Raw genomic sequence first — 15569 nt, forward strand, 5'->3', positions numbered from 1 at the left:
GAGTCGATAGCTAAAGTATCATACACGTAAATTGTGGAACATTGGGACTTTGATGTTAATCATTTGTCAGTTATAACATTCAGCTTCGTCCTTAGCGAAACGATATTTCTTTCAAGCACCAAGCATTCTTTTCATTTTTCTTTGCCAACTGAACTTGAACTTGAACTGAACTTCGTGAATAAAATTAATATTTCTCTTACTCATTGTTCCCAAGAATACCACGTTTTGCAAAGAGTGACTTGCATCATTATCACGATGCATAATCGTCGACGCAGGAACGAAACGCTGCGTCGGAATAGAATTCTCATATTTCCAGTACAGCCGCGTAATAGCAATAGCGTGCCAAAGCATGCAACGACAAAAGCTCTCCACCACTTTCCACGGCCTCGCGCAGCCCATAATGCATTCCTGTTTCAAAGTTTCGCTCCGTTTTCCGACAGCGCCACGGTCAACGCTTCCAGAACTTTTCCACTCCAGTTCCCCTGATTTCTTTCCGTCTTACATCCGTTTCGGATGTTCGTTTTTTCCGCGGCCACTCCATTTACGTTCCATTACCGGCGCAAATGCTTTTCTGCGTATCAGAATCGTTAAACTTTTGTGGTGTAATCGAAAAACTCGAGGGAGAGGACATTTCCAATGGAAAAGGAACCCCATTTTCCATTGATGTATACTGTCCTCAAATTGTCCAGCTTCGAATAGTCCGTTTCAGAAATTCTTTCTCTTGAATTACTTCATTTCTGGAGTTCGAAGTTCTTCTATTTCACCCGTTCACTGTATAAATCGATTAACTCCACCAGTCGCATAAGAATTGTAACATTGCTGACGATTATTTTTTGGCATACTCTTTGAAAATTAGTTATTCAATTCAGGGAGTCGAGTTGATGAAACTGTACATACCGCTGTATAGAAAGTATTTTGTCTTGTGGCGAGGACGGTGAAGTCGCCTGCGATCGCGAGGATCTCTGTAAAGAGGAAGAGACGAGTCGTCTCGTCCCTCAGCTCTATCTTTTCCACGCAAACACGCTGGATTCCTGCGAGTTTTATCATAATATTTGTCGAACCGCTTTTACTCTGGACACACTGGAAAGCTGGAAGATCTCCCTCGAGGAAACGTTCGCTCTACATTCGTTATCGATTGACGCGATAAGAATATCCTTGCCTTCGCCACTGTTTTTCAATTTGTCATATCTTTTCACTTTGGTTCTTTGCGTGTATGGAAAAACGAGGCTGTCGATTAACTTAAGTAATTTTACAAATTTCGATACGACGTTCTCAATTTCTCAATTTTATTCTCAAATCTGAGTGAAATGGCAAAATAAATATTGAAAATCGAATTATCAACGAGAAAAATGCTTTAGGTATTCAGAGGTACGTAGATAGACAAAAACTACGGTTCTTGAATAATTCAAAATGTTTTTACGGCCCCGAAACGCGTGATTCGCTGTTTCGAATATTTCAACCGTTAAACCGTACTTGAAAAATTGAAAGTTTATACAAAATGTAACGTAACCCGATAACAGTGCTTTTGATCGGAAACAAAACGCAAAAAAACGCAGCCGGACTCGTGTTGTTGGCATGTGAAAAACAAAGGGGAGCCGAAAAGAATCAAATTGGACACGTTGACTTACCAACAATTTAAATCTACTGAAACGACTCGTTAAGTTAATAAAATTGTTTACTGTTACCGATGCTTAAAATGAAATAAGTTTATTAATTTTTTATTACTTTAACTTCATAGTTTTTAGCAGGTGATTTTTCTTGCTCGAATAACCAATAAAATTCGCTTTCAATATTAACGAGTGAAACCATCGATATACAAATAAATCAATTCGTTTAAATACTTCAATATACCCTCCAGAATTTCTGTGGTATATGGATACTGTCTTGCGAAATCACTCACGACAGAACTGTAATACTAGAGATGGAATTTGTGGAAATGAATAAAACATAAAACTGCACGAATCATCGAGTCACATTTGTTTTACTATTTCCCGCTTGATCCATTTTGCTTTACACGTAGTCCCCGCTTTATCGTCCTTTAACATTCTCTATATTCCACGGCGTTTTATTCGCGTCTGTAAAAATTTCGTCGTGGCAATTCGAACGTGTTCCATATGGAAGTCGCGATAAAATGTGGAAATGATATAACGCGAATATCTGGCTCGATTTCCTTTGGCGAACCGTATTGGTTTTACTTTCGCTGGTATCTGGCTGAAACTAACGGACCGTAGAATCGCCGGTAACGACATTAGTGTACAATTATGACGACCAATCTATGAGTCATCGAGTTTCGAAGTGCAAGAGTGAATTAACCGCGTGGGTTGGCTCCGCTGGCACGCTTCCGAACTTCCCGCTACACATTGCTCGACGGAGCTCCGATAATTCACGATCAGCCCATCGACAATAACGCACCATCCGGTCCAATCGCTATGGAAAAATTCTAACGAAGCTGACATTTCGTGTACGAGTCGTTTTACCAAAGACGAGAACAATCGGAACGCTAAATATTGTCAGCAAGGCTGTAGCACATGTTGAATTTAAAATTACCAAATTAATCGTTTCTCCGTGGAATAGTTTTCTTGTAGTTTTCTTCAAGTGTGTCAACTACCGAATATTTAGTATTAAAATCTAACGTATCTTCGAGGAGGAATCTTTGAAGTTTTTAAACTTTTGAATTTAAAAACTGTGTCGCTTTACTGTGGTACATGTAAATACGCCTATGACGACAAATAAAAACCCTCTGCTCGTTCAACGAAAATAAAAGTATTTGAATCACAGTTTCGAATGGCATTTATTTATTCTTTTATTGATCTCAAGTGTACTCACAAATACGCCAATTGAACAGCTCCGTAACCAATCCTGAATTTGAAAACAAAAAGTCATATTGGAAAATGAAGCTTTGGTAGCAACCGAGTGACGAGTTTTTTTTTTTACGTTAATCAAAATTTCAACAGGTTCCGCTACTCAGTAAAAAAGAAATTAGTAACTTTTTGGTGTGCCCGAGAAATTTTTTCATACGACGTTATTTTTTTACGATTCTGTTTGTAATCAAAACTTCCGTTTATAAATTCATTTTTTCCTGACGCGTGCTTCGTGTCGTCATGCATAAATACAACTTCGAACAAAATTAGACTCCAACAAACGAGTCGAGATATGTGAACCTTTATTTCCATACCAAAAGCGAAATATAACTCAAGGAAATATTTAAATGAACCTAATTGACCATGTACAGTCAGTCCCATAAATATTCGTACCCTCTGTGTTTATTGGAGGAATTCGTCTGCAAACGATAGGTTTACAGTTTATATGTACCTATTTATAATGAAACATTCATTTGGTAATATCAAACCTATTATTTAATTTAGACAAGGATACGAATATTTACGAGACTCGCTGTATTTCAACCAAACCCAGGAAATGACAGCAACGAAGATTGCTATGCCGCGATAAATATCATTTGGTAGGTGATGTCCTAATACTTATGACAGCAATGTACGTACCTACGCTTGAAGCCCCCAGCTAGTCGCGTGAGTACGACCGCTTTTGTGGCTCGCTGTACGAGGCGCTAACAACTCGCTAGACACACGTTCAAACAAGCAACAAACGTCCTTTTCATTTGAGCGCGGTGCGCAGGCAACGGGAGGCGTTATCTTCGCAGAAACAGGTCGTCCGTCCGCGAGGATCGAAAGGGAGGCAAGTCGCGACAATGGTGCACGCTCGAGCCGCTTCGTATCGCGTCCGCGTCGATACGAATCTTCCAGAGCTCCTTTTCACCGGGTTCCTTTCGACGCGTATAATAAACGCGGTCGATCGAGTGTCGATGGACCGCCGTTTCACGTGCAACCTACAACAACGCCGCACGTGTCGCGTGTTCCACAGTGTCCGTGCGTCAACCCAGCATTATGTTAGTCTGAATAGCGTTTCGCTGGTGGCACCAACGTGAAAAGCGGTGTCAACGACGACCCAGCGAACGCGCGCTTTCGATCGAGCGGAAATAACGAGCAAAGAATCGCTGATCCTCCTCGACCTCTCCGCCGTGATCCTTTCTTCCTTTCGCTACCTTTCATCCCTCTCTCCCCACCGTCTACTCCCTTCTGTTACGAAGACTCTATGGTCATGGGGCGCGCGATCTTCCGACGTTCTACCAACCCTCGGAACGCCGAATTATCGAGGTGAATTCTTCGGGAGAACGAGCTGGGATAGGATGACCGTTGGACCGACTGAGAAGGGATAGAGAAAAATCTGGACGGGGTGTTGGGCAGTTTTGGTGTATTGTTTTTTCTAGGAAAAGGGTATTCTGTGTGAATTTTACGTTGATACAGGTCACCATGGAACTGTAGTGAGCGTGGAATACTCGAAAATTGCGATAAATTTACAGAGAAAACTTCAAGGAAACCATTCTTCAAAAATTCAACGATTCTTCTTCCGTGCTTGAATTCATTGCGCGATGCAAAGTGGCTCGAATGTACAAGCTAATGCGAAATCAGCCATCGGAAGATTCGCGGAGTAGCGTGCATCGTCCACTTTGCAGCGAGCATCAGCGGCCGAACGAGAATGGAAATTTTAATGAAGATCCATGAAGGGCCTGGGTTATCTGGCGTTACACTTTCCATCGCTGCCGTTCGTGTTCGCTCATTATAGCGTATTCGGGAACACTTTGAGCGCGGCTGGTAACGTAATGCTTTTAAACGTTCGACCGTTCGTCGGATTAGAATTTATACGGGTTGAGTGCGGCGATGCCCGACCGAGAAGGACGGATCGAAACGGTAATGCGTAGCGGGAATTTCACAGTTGCGGCGGAGATTAAAATTTCAACTCGCGGATCATCGGCGCGCGTTGCGGTTGTTTCGGTGCGTTGCGATTCGACGAAAGAAACGTAAGGGTTGAGGGTGGTAATGTTACGCGTTGTCTATTGCAATGGTGTAAGAATATGAGGTTAGCTGTAGTACAGCTGTGGAAATTGTGCTGATTAATTTTCTTTTTCTGAAGATGACGAGACGTCTGGAAGTCTTGTTCGTCGCCGTTCTATCGGAATTCAATTATAAAATAATTGTTTCCGCATGGCGTGCACAAATCTTAGAGTTAATTAATTGGCGTGTCTCGTGCACGATGAAAGGAAGTCGAAGTGATGTCTGACAATTTTCTTCGACGGACTGATCGACACCATTTTATCGGAATTCAATTATAAAATAATTGTTCCCGCTTAATATGTAAGAAGCGTCATTATTTTTAGACGCTAAGATATCCAGAAGCGTTTGAATATAAATCAACGCTACCGAATGAATGCACAAAAGAAAATATTTAATTTTTAAGAATATATTTACAGTATAATTTAACCAGTATAATTTTCTATTATATTAAAACATTATTCGTAAGTATGGTTGTTACCTTGGTCTTCATTCAAACTAAACTTAATTTCAAGACATCTCTCTATCTCGAGGTTCATCGTTATAATAATAATTAATTGCACGTCATTATCAGCTTACACTGCGAAAGATTGACTCGTTACCGTATTTCTTTCACTTGCAATTTAACCACGCGTCAGCGGTCCTTTGCGAAGTAACGTTTTCCTATCTATATTCCCTTACACGGGTTATCGAATATGGAACGGTCGACGAAGCACGAAGTTTCAGGGGTGAGCTGCGAGTGGATCGAGTCAGCCAAAGCGGCGACAATGTAGTCTTGTCGTTGGAACAAGTCAACTTAATGTCGGACCATGAAGGAGACTTGTCCTTTCGCAGATGTTGCACTTTGTCACTGCCACACGGGTAACTGATATTTACAAGCTGTTAACGACCGACGACCCGACGAAATTCGGGTGGTTCTCTTCGCCAGGATCGAGGGCGTTGAACGACGCAATCGTGAATTGTCAAGGAATGCGAGTAAACAAAAGGGAAATCAAAGAAATTAGACGACTTTCAAGTCGATTTCGTTTGCGTGTTAGCGCTAAAGCTACCAACTAACTTAATTTTACACCTTTTCTTTAAAATGACTCACTTATTAACAAGGCTTTTCTGCAATTTTTAACGACAATTATTCAGATAAAGGCTCAATTTACATTCAAACGGTTTGAATGTTTCGGCGTTATTGAGTTAATAGCACCGTTTCACCACGAAATTATTGTTCGTAATGAGCAACACAGAGCGTAAAGATGAACTTTTCCTATAAATTAATCTAGATGTTCCGATCATACGTTTCAGCCTTCTTCTCGACACGATGTCCTCTCAGAGGAGACATCCGCGTGCAAAGAGCAAACAGCCAGAAATCCGTGCGTCCAAGGTAGTCGACGACTCCGACGACGATTATTCCCTATTAATTAACAGGTGAATTCAGGCGAACGACGCGCAATATCCGCACAGTCACGAAAGTAGTTCACCAGGAGGGCGGATACGTACGTCATTACAAGCTTTTACGCGGTCGTAAAGTGAGAAATGGAGTGACACAGGAAAAGTTGGTCAGGGAGGGAGTAAACGGGGTGGGGGTTGCAACAGGAAGGCATGGATATTGCAAATTTGCGGGCCACGCGAAAACGGGCGGGGAGAAAGCCTTTGCAGGCACGCTTCGGAGCGCGAGGGATGAAATATTAGGGTGTCCCAGAAAATACTGCGCATTTTAGTCGCCCCTGCTTCCTGGTTGTGTTACTTTCGCAGCTGTTGAATACAATAAAGGGGAAGTATTGCTATCGGTCAACACTGGAGCCAATAGTTACGAAAGTGCTCCGAGTCCATTTTTACATTCCAACGCTCGAGTCAGAAACGTCTACGTAAATCTTGCGGTTGCTATGGAGTTGTTTATCATTCCAAGTAAATTCTACTTCTGTACGTTCACTTAGAATTGGATCGTTCGCTATGGTACTTGATCCTTTCAGACCTGAATTCTTTTTTTTCTCGTACTACTGTAATTGAATTTTTAGGGTTAAAATAAATTTGGGCAGGATTCGTAAATTTTGAGAGATTACAAAATTAAATACTACTAGATATATAATACTAGAATACTAAAATGTTTACCTCGTAGAAATTTTCTTGAGTTTCAGTCTGGCAGCCAACGTGTTAACGAATCCTGTCATTCATTTCTGGGTAGGGTGTCGACCAACGTGTTATTAATGGATAGAAATGGCGGGTTTATAGACAACCGTTGTTCAGTTGGTAACGATTCGTCGGTGTCCGAAGCGCGCGCGGTTTTCCGTCCATTTCTCCACGTTTCCACGCGTTTTTATTCTATTTCCGCCGGGACCGCTGCGGTATTAAATGGCTCGTAATTGCAGCTGCGAACCGCCGACTGGTTCGTTTCGCGCGCTCCTTGATAAAAGGAACTCGTTATAAGAAAATCGAAGCTTCCCTGGTACACTGTCTGCGGGGGCCGATAAAAGCAGCGGGCGCAAAGAAGGCCAAGAAAATTCAAATGACAAAGGAAACAATTAAACGGGAGCGGTTGTGGCGGTGTATCGGAGACAAGGAAACGATTTCAGGAAGCAGATAAAACAGGCTATGCGAGATTGATTCCGCTTGAATGCCAATCGAAATTTATGTATAGGTGTTCGTAAAAAATTCAAAGCCGAGCTTTTTGCATTTCTTTATGGTTCTTATACTTTTTATCTATCTTCACGTGACAGCCGAGCGTTGCATAAGCGGAATATCATGCAAATTAAGCTTGGCGAGATAATTGTGACAAGTCGCGTTAACATGTACTGCTTATTACGGAGACTAATGTACCCGAAAGCACTGCTCTAACAATTTTTTTTGCTTCTCTTAGCATTATAATCACAACATCAGTATGTAAACACACGACGCTGGATGGATAATCGTCGAACGTTTTTTGTTTTCGAAAAGTACTATCCGCATTGTAAACACGGAGTCAGTCTAGCTTCGTGTCTAACGAAGTGTGACACGCGTGCCTGCTTATAGCGTTCGAAGCGTTATAGCGTGATTACGTTCCGAATTAACAATCAGTGTATTCCTTCGTTACTCAGTTTTGAAGCGTGCAGCTCGACAATGAAAAGTTCAAGTTTAATATTTGTTTAAATGGAGAGAATAAATATAACTAACACGATCACAGCTGTTGGACATCTGCTGTTATTTTTCCTTCGTCCTATACATAAACTGATTAACATCAAGAGACTGCCAAATCTACCGCCGATCAAGAATCCCTTGTTACAAGTTTCCGCAACAACGTTAGCCAGGAAGATTAGGAACGGAGAAGTAAAAATATATTTGTTATTAATCGTTCAATCTCGTCGTGTTTTTGGCTAAACGCTGAATAATTGATAATAAAGGTTTCTTTAAGTAGGACTTTAGGATTTCGTTTCTTTGATCAAACGTGAATGGTATCGAAATTCGCTATTTTGCAAGTATATCTCCAAAACCTCCTCGAGCCATTGATTTATTTAAAAAAAAATTAAGTATCATCAACCTCCCTAAACATAGAAATTATCATGACAAATATCATGGATTTCCCATTACGTCCAATTAATCATCCGGCAAAAGAACGAAAAACGGAAACAGGACAGATTTTTCCGCGATTCTGTCCCAGCGTGCGTCGCTTTTTTTATAGAAATCGATCGTTTCTAACTCCGACAATGGGAAAAGCTTTCCAGCCAAACCGTAGTGGAAGCATATATCGAGCGTATTAAGGAGGTGAATCCTTTCCTAAATGCAGTGGTGGAGGAACGGTTCGAGGGGGCCATAAGAGACGCGAAAAATTGCGACGAGAAACTGAAAAGAGGAGAAGTGAACGCTGATACGTTGGAAACGGAACAACCGCTTTATGGAGTGCCAATTACCATCAAGGAATCCTGTGGCGTCGAAGGTGAGACGTTTCCATTAAAAATGTATATTTAAGGGATTTTTCTGGTGTGTAAATATATTTCAAAATGCAAAATTAAAATTTGGGGAGTCGAATATCATAGTGAAATCAAGCACGTCTGAAACATTGAACGCATTTTTCTCAGGACATTATTTTTCCATCTGATGGTCAAAATTAAAAAAAGAATCTATCTAATTGATCTTTCTGAAATTTAAATGTGTTACTCTGCATACCAGTGACTGTCGCGTAACCATCTTTGTCAATTAAAAATTTCATACGTTTCTCAACGTAAAATGATCGACAAAAAGTGAATACCAAGCATACGAATACCAACGATAACTAAGAACACGAGAAAGAAAATTAAGCAAGACGGAAGGAAGATATTGACGCTAAGACATTGATATGCGAAGCGTCGCGACGCAGGTCTCTGAAATTTGAACCGTGCTTAAAAGGACTTTCTTCTGTAATTAGGTATGAGTCATGCGGTAGGCAGAATGGCGAGAAGAGGATTAAAAGCTACGAAGGATGGTGCAGCAGTACAAATATTAAGAAACGCGGGAGGAATTTTTCTGTGCGTTACGAATACCCCTGAATGCTGCCTGGGTTATAACACTAACAATGTAATTCAGGGCGTAACAAAGAATCCGTACGATATTAGGATGTCATCGGGAGGATCGTCAGGCGGTGAGGTAATAGTTGAGCCGTTCATTGCACGAATCGATTAACTCCGTAAAACAAAATGTTGAGAAATGCGATGAAATAATGTACATTGTTTTTTAAAATTCCCTTTACAACATAAATTCCAATAAATATCACCGTTACCGTGATCGAAACCGTTATTGTTCATTCTAGTGTGCGTTGATTGGTGCAGGAGCATCCATACTCGGACTTGGTTCGGATATAGTTGGATCGATAAGAATACCAAGCTTCTTCAATGGGATTTTTGGCCACAAACCTTCACGAGGTACGTCGAAACGCTTACACATTAGCCGTAGACATTGATTCTAGATATCTATCCAAGATAAACTTACCATTCGGTAAAGACAGAAAATTAATTTCTACACTAAATGATTATCAAGTACACCTGTAATTTGTTAGAAGAACAACAACGAGTAAACTTTGTATACATACTGTCAGTCCCATAAGTATTCGTACTCTCTATGTCTGTTAAAGAAATTTGGTTAGATCGAATGATAGGATCGATGTTAACAAATGAATTTTTCATTATAAGTATATGCATGTGTAAAGTTTATTAACGTATATATTTGTAACGAGACACTTATTTGGATATATGAAACCTATCATTTAATTTAGACTTTGTTTAGTAGATATAGAGGGTACGAACACTTATGGAATTGACTGTAAATACATTGTAATGAAAATTAAATTGAGGACTTTGAAGGTTGGTAATTAAACGTAACAATCGATTCACAGGCGTTGTATCTAGTGTTGGACACTATCCGAAATGCGAGAACTACATGATTGAACAAATGTTGACGTGCGGCCCGATAGCGAGATACACGGAGGATCTTTACTTGTGCATGAAATTGCTGTCCGCCAAACTCGAAAAACCTTTACGTTTGGACGTGCCCGTGGACCTAGCAACTCTTCGAGTATTCTATGTGGATGATATATCCGGTCTCTACGGTACGGTGTCGACCTCGTCGGAAATCAAACAAACTATTAAAACGGCAATAAAATACCTGGAACAACAGGGTGCGCGCGTTGAAAAGGTAATCATTTTTCCGATAACTCGGTCGTAGTAGATTTTTGGCTCTTTCGTTGGAGATTATAGTATTTACGTTTTTCTTGTATCGATACAAAATCGAATAATTTTATTGGTCAACCATTGTATTTTAGTTACAGTTGTCGCAGGAGTGGATACGATTTGCATTCATGATAATAGCCTCTTGTTTCTCCGAATATGATATATCCAACGCTATAATGGAGGATACTAGAAGAAGAATGAATCCACTACTGGAACTTTTAAAGAGCACAGTAGGTTCGTCGAATTACGAATCTCAGCTGATTGTCGTGCTACTGCTGGAGAGGTATAACACATTCATTTCCAGTTCGAAAAGAAAGTATTATATAGGATTGGGGGATCAATGCCGTGACAAACTGAATGTACGTATGCACGTTTCGTCCAAATAGACACGATTCACGCGGGCGTCACGTTTATCGTACTTCTGTGAATCATTTATGTTCTTACAGGATATCCTCGACAAAGATGGGGTGCTCATATACCCCACGTATCCCCATGTAGCACAGCTGCCGTCGTTACTTAAGTACGAAATCGATAGTGGTGCATATTCTGGGATCTTTAACGTGCTTCAGTTACCAGCAACGAACATTCCAATGGGACTTAATGACAAAGGATTGCCAGTTGGGTTTCAGGTAATCGTTACGGGGCTACTCTTTCTTCTGAATGTAAAATGTAAAACTGAATGTAAAACATTTTTCTGAACTTAAGCTGAATTTAAAACACTTTTTTCTGAATGTAAGACATTGATTTTTGTTTGCCAATATTCTTAGTTTTATTTCAAAAATTTACCACATAAAATCGCACATTCAGAAATCAATGTTTATATTTCCTCCATTATTTGAGATATTCTTTTATCGAAAAATTCTGTTCCAGGTGGTAGCTGGAAACGGCCAGGACCGTCTTTGTTTAGCAGTCGCTAAGGAGTTTGAGAAGGCCTTCGGTGGCTGGATACCTCCTAGCAGCTGAACGTTTGTTTCATCCGTAACAATCCTACGTGTTCCAATTCAAACAAACCACTGTATGTATTAATGTCAACCCTTTGAGTGACAAGGAGCATTTTTGTTTACAATCATGCATCTTTGCTTAAAATTGTCTGGCATTTCTCAAGAGTTCATCACTGAAAGGGTTAACGTATGAAATATTTTTTTAAGTGTCGTGGATAAATGTATCCTTTTCCCACGACTTTGTTCCACCTTTCTAAGAAAATACATTCAAAGTGTCGATGACTGGGTCAGTGTGAAAGCTAGGTACACTTGCTTTGCGTCCATTTTCAACCCTGCTCCTTTAATCACCCTGTGGACTCGTTAATATTTGAACGTGTCATCATTCGTGTCGCATGCACGATGTGCATTAATAACGGCTCTTTAAGCCGCCCCCAAAGGGAGGATTTACATTATAAACGCAACTCCGGCACAGCGTAATACCATTGTTCACATTTTTGCCTTTAATACGGTCACGTAGTTAAAATTAGGGGAGCGAGACGGTTCTCCCAACCCTCCGTGGCGCTAATAAAGGGTAATGAAAACACTAATAAGGATCCCGGCGGCGTTATTTTTCATTAACGCGACTTTTTGCCACCGCATCGTGGGCTTTTTTCCAAGCTTCTTATCGGTTCGCGTATCGCGAGTTCTTTTGTCCCCTACACTTTCACGCTGTACAACAAAGAATTATATTCGAAATAAGCAGAAGGTTAGGAACGTTTAATTACTCCTTAGCAATTGCCCTGATTTTATCTCGACATTGAAAATTTTGTGCGAGATAATGAAATGGATAAATTAATTTAATAAAATATATTTTACCCATTCGCTGCCAACTACGAGATGTCTCGTAGTTCAAATTGATTGCAATTGCTCAAGGGACGCGTTTTATTATTACATGAATCATTGCAAAAGAAGTTCTATAGACTCGAAATTTTAGCATAGGATTGTAAATGAATTTCTATGTAGTCTATGTAATCGTTCATTTTCCTCGTCAATTTTTCTTCTGAAACTGGAAAAATGTACATTCAGTAGCGTTCCCTTTCTTTTCGTTCACCTCTGGATTAGTTTTTGGTAAATTGAAAGCTTGAAATGCACCCATTAGCACAATAAAATGTCTAATTAAAATAATAACATTTTTAAAATCTCCTGGGACTGACCTACGAACGTTGTTACGAAAGCGCGAGAATTGTTGTACTCCCAACACTCGAGCGACACATGGACTGTCGGGTGATACGAGTGGCTCGTAACGTGGGATTCCGCAGGAAAATGGACACGTTCTAAACGGAAATAGCTAAACAGTACCGAAGACGAACGTTATCGCAACGTTTCGTGTACGCTTGCACCGTTTTCTCGAGGAATAAAACAGCGGGCTTTAGTCGGACGGAATTCAAGTCGCGGAAGTAATCTCGCGTAATCAAACCCCTGTTCGACTCCGTGGCTTAACTCGAAATCGGTATCAACCAATCCCAGGTGTTCAATTGGCAACGCGCCAGTATTTAAGCTTGGCTTAAATATCGTGCTAGGTTCGCGGAACTGGGCCAGATTCAGATTAGAATTAACTGATTGTTGCGTAGAACGTTGTAATTAGCCGCGCGTTCCCCGCGTACCGACGCTTAATTAAAATCGTACCGTAATTAATTGACCGTGATGGTTCGCTTCCAAGACACCGGCACTCCGTATCGACCCACTTGCACCGGGGTGCTTTACGGAAACAAACGTACGGAGCTTTCGTACAAATGGAATCGCATGTACTACGCGAAGCTATAAAGATTCGCCTCGAGTGATGTACACGATGCTAGAGGTATCCGTCTTCTCGACCATAAAATAAGCTCTCACGGCGGCGACGATTTTACTTATTAGCAGACTGCGGATCTTTACGCGAAATAAAATCTTTGTTTATGTATCTAAGAAAATTGTACCTAAATGCGGATTTACTTTAATCTTTGAATTTTTTTTTTAAACTTGGCATGAACGTTCAGGACAACCCAATAGTTTCTTGCACATACATTTTGGTTACGTTTAGCGTGCGTTTGTTACACGAGATTATTTAATAAAAATCTGCAGTCTGCCGATGACAACATCAATAAATCAGAAATAATTTCAACGAACTCACCGATCACGTTCAGATGCACGATGTGGCTCATGTGCGGCGTCGTGGAGACCTGGCACTCGTAGTTGCCCGAGTCCCGAAGCTGCGGATACCTGATTTGAAGCATCCAGTCGTCCGTTTGTGCTTTGTGAATCGCCCTGAATCGCTGGTCGTTCGTGTACGTGTAACGACCGAGGGTGAGCAAGTGGACGTCTCTGTGTCGGATCCAGGACACTTGCAGCGTCATCTGCGCAGGAGAAACACGCAAATTAATCGAACAATTAACGAAGATATTAATCGTGGCCGCGATTATTCGAGACGAGTCGGGAACAAGCGGAAAAGGGGACACGACAACGTGGAAAAATTTAAGGGAGGAATCGGGTCCACTCAAGGTTTCTTTTCAATGCATATCACTTTAAACTATAATTTATTTTTGAAGATTTAATTTGCGTATATAGATATATAGATATAGTAGTGGCAAGCAAAGGATTCGGTAAAAACAGCGAGATGCCTGCAATTCCTGGAAAACGTGGTTTTGAGGAAAAATGCGTTTAAAGTTTTTGGTTGTACGAAGACAAGTTTTTCTATTCTTATGTGTAGAGCTAATCTGCGATTCCAGGAGTATACTGTAGACCTTTGCGAAAGCATTCTCCACACGGTTAGGCAGAATTTTAAGCAAAAACAGTCGATTTTTTAGAGCTGCCAGACCAGACTCACCCCTTAAATGGTGTTCGCGCTGCGGGGAGGGCACGCAGCCAACGAAACTCGCGGACCGATTCTTTTGTCCCTCGTTAAGGGCTTCCCATTAAGCGGGACCGCGTAATTAGAAGTAGCTCGTTTGCGTGTTGTACTAGCAATTAGCGAAACGTCGGGGGATGACGTTTAGCGGAGGATTCGCGCCTCTACGGCCCCCCCTCATTTTCCCTTATTTCGTTCTTGCTCTACCTAGTGTTTTGGCGAGTTTTTAATATTTTTGTAGCGCGAAGAATTCACGTCAGCGGCCGCGAATATGTTAACCACTTGCACACAGACGTATCCCCCTTATTATTATTACTCCTACAATAATTTCCATCCTTCAAGTGGCAACACAGAATCCCTCCGGAACATAAAATTCTCATACGATGTTCCTCGACAGAAAACCTAGCTGAAACGAGTCTCGAATAATCGCAAGAACGACTCGCGGGACGATTCCGCGCACGGCGATCTCGTTGATCGTGAAAATGGCCGGCGGCAAGGTTCGCGCGACGCAATTTTCCAGCGTAATCGCGGTAACGGTTCAACAGTCGCGACGCTTCTCAGAAAAATCCCCGAGCGTTGGTTAATAATGCCAGCCAGTTATGCTAACGACGACGCGCGATATTGAGGCGAACTCCGGCGGCTGTAATCCTCTATTAAAAATTAATTGAAACGCGCTCCATAATGCGCTAGATTTGAATTTTTATTCGCGGATAGGGGAGGTGTTGGGGGAAGGAAATTTCAAAGGTGCGCGCAAGTTCCGCGTTCCCCGAGTCGCGTTGTTCCCGGCGCGGTGGAAAATTAATAGAGCCGCTTTGCATATCGTCGGAAAGTTAGCGCACGCGAGATAAAACGCCTCGGGACGCGATAATTGGACATCTCGAGCCGACGACGTGTAAACATTTACTCCCTTTGTAACGCGTGACACGCGTATCCCGTGGAAAATGCCTCGACGCGTCGTCGCGACGCAACTTAACACTCCCGGTGAGATGCCTGCAGCGACGCGCTCAGAAATTTAGGGGGATGCAGGTCGTACTTGAGTTCTACGGTAAAGCCTTTCGATTGTTTATGGGAAAAACCTGGACGATTGTAAATAAAATAATAGGTCCAAACCCAGACCTAGACAGTTATGAAACGACATCGATAAATTATTTCAAGTAACACGCAATTTTATTTCATAATTATTTGAAATAGTTTT

At 41.4% G+C, this 15569-nt stretch overlaps 2 protein-coding genes across 5 annotated transcripts in view; one reads left to right on the plus strand and one right to left on the minus strand.

Annotated features, from left to right (window-relative positions):
- The window catches only part of LOC128875564 (zwei Ig domain protein zig-8-like), a 357618-nt gene that overhangs the window by 78925 nt on the left and 263124 nt on the right, over positions 1-15569 (minus strand). For all 3 annotated transcript variants that reach the window (XM_054121237.1, XM_054121235.1, XM_054121236.1), the window contains one exon: positions 13661-13883. In XM_054121237.1, coding sequence (XP_053977212.1) covers positions 13661-13883 — 223 coding nt within the window. The remainder of the gene's footprint in view (positions 1-13660; positions 13884-15569) is intronic.
- On the plus strand, positions 7856-11799 carry LOC128875562 (fatty-acid amide hydrolase 2-A-like). 2 transcript variants are annotated; one of them, XM_054121231.1, is made up of 8 exons: positions 7856-8198; positions 8586-8805; positions 9274-9491; positions 9655-9766; positions 10237-10535; positions 10663-10929; positions 11017-11199; positions 11441-11799. In XM_054121231.1, the coding sequence occupies exons 1-8, from the start codon at positions 8022-8024 to the stop codon at positions 11531-11533; spliced, it is 1569 nt and encodes a 522-aa protein (XP_053977206.1). In that variant the 5' UTR covers positions 7856-8021; the 3' UTR covers positions 11534-11799. The 2 variants fall into 2 exon arrangements, with proteins under 2 accessions (XP_053977206.1, XP_053977207.1); XM_054121232.1 differs by having other exon boundaries at positions 8056-8198; positions 8656-8805.

Source organism: Hylaeus volcanicus, chromosome 4, assembly GCF_026283585.1.
Source record: "Hylaeus volcanicus isolate JK05 chromosome 4, UHH_iyHylVolc1.0_haploid, whole genome shotgun sequence".
Taxonomy (NCBI): Eukaryota; Metazoa; Arthropoda; class Insecta; order Hymenoptera; family Colletidae; genus Hylaeus; species Hylaeus volcanicus.